This window comes from Cydia fagiglandana, chromosome 2 (assembly GCF_963556715.1).
Source record: "Cydia fagiglandana chromosome 2, ilCydFagi1.1, whole genome shotgun sequence".
Taxonomy (NCBI): domain Eukaryota; kingdom Metazoa; phylum Arthropoda; class Insecta; order Lepidoptera; family Tortricidae; genus Cydia; species Cydia fagiglandana.
In genome coordinates, this window is record NC_085933.1 from 19,924,813 (window position 1) to 19,932,971 (window position 8,159).

General features: G+C 38.4%; 1 protein-coding gene across 1 annotated transcript; it reads right to left on the reverse strand.

The window, feature by feature from the left end:
- Positions 1-390: 390 nt before the first annotated feature.
- Positions 391-7,324, reverse strand: LOC134678088 (vitellin-degrading protease-like). Its single transcript, XM_063536539.1, has 5 exons — positions 7,155-7,324; positions 5,232-5,400; positions 3,635-3,887; positions 1,650-1,799; positions 391-585 (listed from the first exon to the last, which is right to left on the reverse strand). The coding sequence occupies exons 1-5, from the start codon at positions 7,195-7,197 to the stop codon at positions 412-414; spliced, it is 789 nt and encodes a 262-aa protein (XP_063392609.1). The 5' UTR covers positions 7,198-7,324; the 3' UTR covers positions 391-411.
- Positions 7,325-8,159: the final 835 nt, after the last annotated feature.

The window sequence follows — 8,159 nt, forward strand, 5'->3', positions numbered from 1 at the left end:
CTTTCCTACTAAGGTACTAATTTACTACAGTGTGTAAACATTCAATAAAAAAAAAAAAAAACAACGAGTAGGTCATACATTTATTTATTTTTTTTAACTAAAGATATCATAACAAAGATAAAAACCTTGAGTAAAATTAATTCCTTAATTTTCTACAATAATATTATTGATAGGCGGATCATGTACACATGGCTTTATGAAACATTTATTTTATGAAAAATAAGCTATTATAAAATAGCCTGTTGATTTATGGGATGTTCATAAAATTTCCATAAATGTTTGCAGTATTAACAGGAAATTAATTTGTCATGCGTTTAAGTAGATATAATTCATCGAATACTATCTTTTTCATAATAAATTTCGAGCTAAAACAAGTAGCCGCTTCATTAATGAAAATGCGATTGTATGCGATTAATAACGCAGCCATGACTTGATCCTCAGGAAAATGATGTTGTCATCTACCCAGGTCCTGAGAGCTGACACCTTGGCGTACACTCCGGGGTACGTGGGCCGGGCGCACCCGATGCCCCAGGAGACAACACCAGCCAGCTTTCCGTCGTGGACTAGAGGACCACCGCTGTCACCCTGGAGACCACAAAAGCTATTAGCACAGAATAAATAATAGTACTACCGTACAAAAAGGACACTTCCTACAAAACCGAAGTTTGACAGCGATTGAGGGACGAATCATGCTATCCCTTTGTAACATAAGGCACTATCCCTTTCGGCTATTTAAGGTTATCAACATTCAAATAATTATCTTATCTGTGGTCGTGCACGCAAAAGGACGTCATGTGGTGTGGTGCCAACCCTTATAATTGCTCGGAGCAATGCTGAGCCGAACGGAACCGAGTATGCCCGAAGTCAGGAGTTTCTCCCCACAGCTATCAGTATGTTTAGAGCACTGGATCAGACGGGGAATGATATCAGTCACGATCACGAAATAGAGCGCATACTCGAACGAGCTCGACTGAATTTGCTTGATTACCACCATACATTTTAAGAAGACAGAGCGATCAATGATGCTGCCAGCGTCTTCTAACTTATAGAGTCTATGCGGAAGCCGGAAAGAGAAGAGTTGTGGAATGTAATGGAGCCCATACATTCTACGACTCTTTTTCCGCACAGACTAAGATCACATATTTATTAACGTCAATCAGCAGTGTAGTATGAAACTTTCCATACAATAAATTTTTGCGAAAGCTTTAACGGTGACAGACGGTTTGGTGCAACCGACCTTAATTGTAGGTATAGGGCATAGGCGATACTACAATACCTATTGAGCGACTTTGCTCGCGACGTTTTCGCTTAGTTTAAGCAGGGGTGCGAAGCTCCTGACTTCGGCCAAACTCGGCTCCGCTCCGCTCAGCATTGCTCCGAGCAATTATTAGGGTTGGCACCACTTGACTTCCTTTTGCGTGCACGACCACAGATAAGATAATCACTTGAATTTTGACAACCCTAATTGGCCGAAAGGGATAGTGCCATGTATTAGAAAGGGATAGCATGATTCGACCCTGAACCGCTGTCAAACTTCGGTTTTGTAGGAAGCTTCCTTTCTGTACGGTAGTACTATTATTTATTCTGTGGTTTAAGTATATGTTCCCAGCTTTCTTCAACGCAAGCTTGATTATCCAGACTGTTCTCACCTGGCAAGCATCCTTCCCACCGGCAGGTACTCCAGCGCATAGCATCCTCGGCGTGATTGCATACAATGGTGAGTACGCTGAGCGGCAGTCTTGCTCGTTCACTACCGGCACCAATACCTTTTGGAGGGTGGACGTCGAACCGCCTCCTTCCTAAAAAATACAAATATAGGGTTAATGCTATATATTAGAAATTAGCTAATTGGCCATTCCTTACAAATCCGAAAGAAACAAGCCAATTGAAACCTTGTTATTAAGAGTGGCCAATTACTATATACTGCCAATAACTACATCAGTGTCCCTATTATTAGCATCTTGGCCGTGCCTGATGATCAAATGCTTCTTCAACATGGCCTACGGCTCGGTCACAACATCAAGCGACTTGCGACGGCGGGAGCGAAAGGCCCGATCACTGTGTCACGCTCCAACCTATGGTTATCGCTCGCGCCGTCGCAAGTCGCTCGATGTCGTGGCCGAGCCGTTAAAGGTTACATAAAGACGTATCAATTATGTAACATCACTATAGTAGTATAGTCACTTTCTCAAGTCAAATAACTTCTTTTAGCATCTTGCACGTAGTAATCTCATATACTAATTTATGTTGACGAACATAAAGACTCGACTGACAACTTTTACGTGAGGCAAACTGGAGTTTGGAATTATCCAAGTTAAGAGTATAAAGCAACATAATAATATTTCGCACTTGAATATTCGATGTTCATTAAAACATGTAAGTACAAACTAACAAGTCATATTATAGTCATAATACAACCTGTACCGTTATATTATGTAGGGAAACTTTTCCTACCCCTCGTTTAGTGCCCGTTCGGAGCAACTTTTAAGCTTATTAAATCTAGGTTACCTACAATGTTGTCTGTGCTGAACATTTTCAAATGAGCTTAAAATCGTAATGCTACTACAACAGTGTTGGACTGTCGTACATAGCTATTCCTTATTTTAATACACTTTACTAATCAATTTAACTAGCTTGCTTATGAGCATATTGCAGTAACATTATTTTCAGCTACCTACTCGTTACTTGCTTATAAATTTGGCGTCTTAATATAGAGGGTAGTAATATACATCAAAGGTAAAAAAAAACATAACAAACATTCGATACTTACTAAATAGTAAATATACATTGAATTTATAATGCCTGAATTTATTTATTGAAAAACCAAAAGTCAATATGGACACAAAAATGAACAACTTACAAAAACAGCTGAACATAATTTATTTTTGCTATGAAATATTAAACATAAAATACCGAACACTAACGACATTTATACCGCTATATATTTTTCACCGGATACCTACCTGTTACCGAGTGGGTATAAATCTTTCTGCTTATTCGTGCCCAAGATTTGAGGAATTATGACTTAATTGACACATGTCAATATCGTGAAAGAGGAAGATTTACTTTTTTGTCAGAAAAACTTCCTTGAGATCACGGATCACATCCCAACCCAACTAGATGGAGTAGCTAAGTTTACTTTTTAGAATCATTAAATTGCGTGGCATTAAAATTATATTTAACTGTCATATTTACTTCCCCTTTATTAACCTCCAATATACTTAACACAACATATTATCCAAGATTAAACATACTCGTAGAGGCAAGTACAGGTAAACACGTGCTATTTAACTTTAAAAACAATGAAATTTTACAATTTCACTTTTAATTAGTTCAGTTTTAACTGTTTTTTTTTCAATTCATGTTCAAAGTTTATTTTAGTGCTAACAAAAGGATTCCGTTAGTATTTTTATAAAAAAAGTAAATATAAGTAAGTAAATATTCATATTTTCAATATCATATTCATATTTTTTTGTAGTAAGTTGTATATATGTCAGTAAATATTCATATTTTTTCCATATTTTCTGATTTTAAATTACGTCTTTTACGTAGATTTATCTAGCAGCATACCAAAAATATTACCGAGGTAGAATGACTGGTCAACAAAAGACCCCAAAATGACCCTGTATCTTACCTTTGTATTTCCCCAACCACTGACTTCAGTGATAGCTCCATCATCAACCTCTTCTCCGTCTCCCATCATCTCTATGGACTTCACAGTATCACTAAACTCCAATGGAGAGCTGAGTCTCAGCAGTGCAATGTCGTTGTCCATCTTGTTGAAAGAGAAGTTGGGGTGGTATATGAGATCTGCTACTGGGACCAACAGACCTCCTTCTTTGTTTGATGATGAGCCTACGCGTACATGATAGTCGTTTGGAGAACTCCTAAAAGCAAATTAAGGTTAAAATGATATTGAATCCTGTACATTTCACAAACACACATGCATACACGTACGCACGCACGCACGCACGCATGCATGCACGCAATCACGATGGCATGCATGCACACAATCACGATGGCATTCACACACAAATTATAAAAAACAACTGTTTCAAAAAAGCAGATGTTAAATAAAAATCTTTATATCCGTTATATTGACTAAAGTTAGTCGACAATATAGGTACTGTCAATCTCAATCTTACTTATGAACAACAGTTATTCTTATTACATTAGATGACGAGAAAATTTCAACTAATACGATAATAGATCTAAAGGTGGAGTGATTATAAAAATATAATACGGAAGGTATACTTAAAGTATACGTAATCCAGAGCATGATGACCTGGTAGCGAGTTAGTGGCATTTGAATTTGTGAAGCTTTTAATTACAAAGCTCAATTTGCTCATGTGCCTATGGATGGTAGACTTGTTTTGGCGAGGCACTCGGGCCGCGGGGTAGAGGAGCGCGTGGGCTCCTTAAGGAGCTTGGTAAACGGTTAAGGAGGCAACAAACGACTCTCGCGCAGGCAGCTTTCTCGAGCAAAGGATTTGCTATCGCTTCACAGCGCGGGAATGATGCCTGCGTGATGGGCACCTTTCCGAGGGGCCTAGGCTTGGAAGGTAGGTTTTAGGGATTTTATTTTTAGTTAGGTTTAGTTTTAGCTGGTCCATTTTCTATGGGAGTGTAAAAAAATTACACTCCCATAGAAAATAGACCAGCCAAAAGTATGCAACAGTCCAATTTTTTTTTTCGCGATTTCGGGGAAGGGCCCTTAGTAAAAGTTGCTCAGTATAATGCCAAAACCTGCCTGGCAACGGGAATGCACTTGTGTTTTGGCCACCCAGTATAGAGTTGTTTCGCAATTATTCGAATTTAAACTTTTGTGAGACGTACTAACATTACCTACCGCTTTTTTTTATATATAATAAAATCGGTAAGAGCTACCTCTCAAGAGTTAGTGACTGGACCGTGACGTCACATGTCTGTTTCATATAACTCCTTTGGGGCTGTTTTGTTTTGATAGCTCGAAAAAAGAAGCTAATGTCGATTCAATAAACAATGAGGCTAGGTTCACACGGGGTAAATTTTTCCCGTATACCGTATACGGGATTTTATCGAATACCGTAGTGACAGCCAAATTTGTAAGGAAACGATCAAAGTCGTTCGGCGGCGTTTGATCGTTTCCTTACAAATTTGGCTGTCACTACGGTATTCGATAAAATCCCGTATACGGTATACGGGAAAAAATTACGACGTGTGAACCTAGCCTGAAGGAATCAAGACATTACCCAATAACGCAATGTGCTGCCGTCAGTATCATGTCCTCTGATATGATGGATCCCCCGCAGGAGTGGCGGCCTCTGTAGACCATGGACACCTGGAACGGGGCCTCACTGATGTCGATGTCATCGCCGCCCACTATTTTCACATTTTCGATGCTGGGTGTTGGCGTTGATACTGTTTAAATAATTAGTAAATTAAAAAAAAAATCTTCTGTTACAGAAAAAGATTACTAAAGCCAGGCGTGGCTCACTCCGCGATTTCGTCGCTTTGCTACAGGTAGCTAAAAGTACATCCGTTCTACACCAATTTTGGTGGCTAGCCTTAAGCCGCGCGTGGCGCTGTCGCCACCTAGCGGCCATATCTGTCCATCGTAACAGACGCGTTTTGTTAGAGTGAGTCTTCTGTACCTAGTATTATTATTTATTCTGCGCTAAAACATAGTTTAAACTTGCTCCTGATGTAGGTCTGACAGTCTGCATCATTATTAGCAGATGAAATAACGTTCCAAAAGTATTTGCCAACCTGGAATACTTTTCCATACAGATAATGTCTCTAAGGTTCGCATTCTAAAGCATCTGTTACAGTCTAATTGGGTAAATTACTTTTTGCTGTTATTCTGTCCCATCAGCCATGCGACAATAATTTCACTTTATACCATCGTGCCTAGTAAATGACCCATGGAAAGGGCCACAAAATTGCCTGTAGGGACTTACTCGTATATCGTTTTGTTAAGCTATTAAATACTTAAGATATTTGCGTCGTTATTTTTGACGCTGACTCTACCAAAAACTATAGGGCAACAAATAAAATTAAGACTTAAATCTCTGATGTATAATCCAACATTTTAATTACTTACATATTACTAAAATATCAAGGTATCTAATTTGGCTAACGTACCTAGGGGTGACTTTTCAAGAAGGATAATTAGATAGACTTATTTATTTAAGAATAAAATTAATCTTCGTTAACTTGATCTATTTGGATAGCAGACGGGTAAGCAGAAATCTGCAAAGCGTCGGCTAAACTTGCAAACCTCGTAACTTCTCCGCCTCCGTCTGTTTGCAACTTTAGGTATTGTTGGCTAAGGTAGCAAATCCCTAAAGTGTTTGTAATGGAGTTACGAGGTTTGCAAGTTTAAGCCGACGGAAGGTATATTTACTAACTGAGGTGCTCTTGTGTACGTATTTTCACGTTATGTTTATTTAATTCTTCAAATATAAACTTAATCACATTTCTGTTTGCCCTAGTGACATTGAACATTGACATAGAGAATAACTTAAATCTTTATATGTATCTGTCATGCACTTTTATCTAATTGGACAATCCCAACACCGAATCATGTTTAAGGTGACAGTCCATTTCCAACGACAGCTGAGCAGCACTACGGGGCTGTCCATAAATTACGTCATCGATTTTTGACAATTTTTGACCTTCGAAGGACACCGTTTCCTCCTACGTTATACTACCATCATCCGATGTCAACCCCCCCCCCCCCCCCAATTAGAAATGAAGTAATTTATGAATAGCCCCTACTATTCATTTTACAATGGAAATTGACAATAACACCGTCGCGTTCGTACTAGTAGTGCAGTTGCAGTGCAGTGCAGTCAGAAATGGAATGTTACCCTTTAGGTATGACACCTTCAAAGAAATATATGTTTCAAACACATATTTCTTTGAAGGTTTGAAGAAAAACACTTCAAACAAGACTTTGGGCGATAGGTACAGAAAGAGCATCGATAATTAAGTTTCTGGATATAATAAAGCGATCTCTCTTCCTGCCATTAAAATCTCCGTACTTAAAATCTACATAGGTTACGATGCCTGAATATGACGGGCACATCCAGCGTACGCATGTTATGTACTATTTAACTAATTCACACTCGAGAAACATTATCCTTCGTCAACCAATTAAATGTAGAACTTACCAACCAACCCGAAGAAAGCACAACCCAACACCCAATTACACATCGTGAAGCTAACTAAAACACTATTATCAAAACAACAGTCAATTTAACTATTTATATACCTGAAAGTTACAAAATAAAGAATTAAGGACAGTCATTTAACTGATAGCACAGACCTTCACACCATTCTAAAGGGCCCGGCTGATAGTGGTAGTAATTGAGATTTCGAGTGTTCCTTCAATATTTACCGTGATGTTTGGAAAGGGGAACACCACACTCCCACAAATAATTAATTAATTACTAACACCGGCACCGCCCGCGACATTGTATGCGCAAAAGTCGTTAAACTGCCAAACACCCAGACCACTCGCTTAGTAAGGTAAACGTACTATAATGCTCGACATCCTAATGCACAATAGATGACACCTTGCTGTCACCTCTATTGACAATTAAGTACTTAAGTTTCAAGATGACATGCACTGGGACCGCGTCGAGCACCAGTACGTTTACCTTACCTATTACGCTCGAACAATCATCCGTCATTTTACCTCCTCGGCGAGTGGATTTCGCGACAAAAAACTGATAAATCTACCTGTTTGCAAAATTAGTAAATTTTACTATCTCCTCCATGTCCAGTTATTGCTTACGTTGAAATAAATGTTAAAACCTGTTTGCAAAATGATCGCATTTATGATATGTATTATGAAAGGGATGAATAGGTAGCCGATCTTCGAACTTTTACGTTCACGAAAGCTTGCGCGTCAATTCTGGTCAGCTAACTTTGAAAAATAATAAAATCAAGTATATTGTACCTATCCAATCATGTTTTCCCTTAGAAATCATTGAATGTATAATAGTTTTACAATATATGTAGGTATTGATCAATTGATAATACATACCTACCTATATCTACCTCTAGGTAGACTAAAATATTTTTTGAAAGATATCGCTTTAAATGTATAATACAAATGTTTTTGTTTGACCCAATGGTTGACTAGTAGAGACACTTATGTAAGGTATTTCCGT

Excerpts from the sequence above, each read along its gene's own strand:
- LOC134678088 (XM_063536539.1), bottom strand. The coding sequence starts at position 7,197 with ATGTGTAATTGGGTGTTGGGTTGTGCTTTCTTCGGGTTGGTTG. Across the intron at positions 5,401-7,154 it reads TGCTTTCTTCGGGTTGGTTG|TATCAACGCCAACACCCAGC; the intron begins GTAAGTTCTACA and ends TTATTTAAACAG. Across the intron at positions 3,888-5,231 it reads GCAGCACATTGCGTTATTGG|GAGTTCTCCAAACGACTATC; the intron begins GTAATGTCTTGA and ends ATTTGCTTTTAG.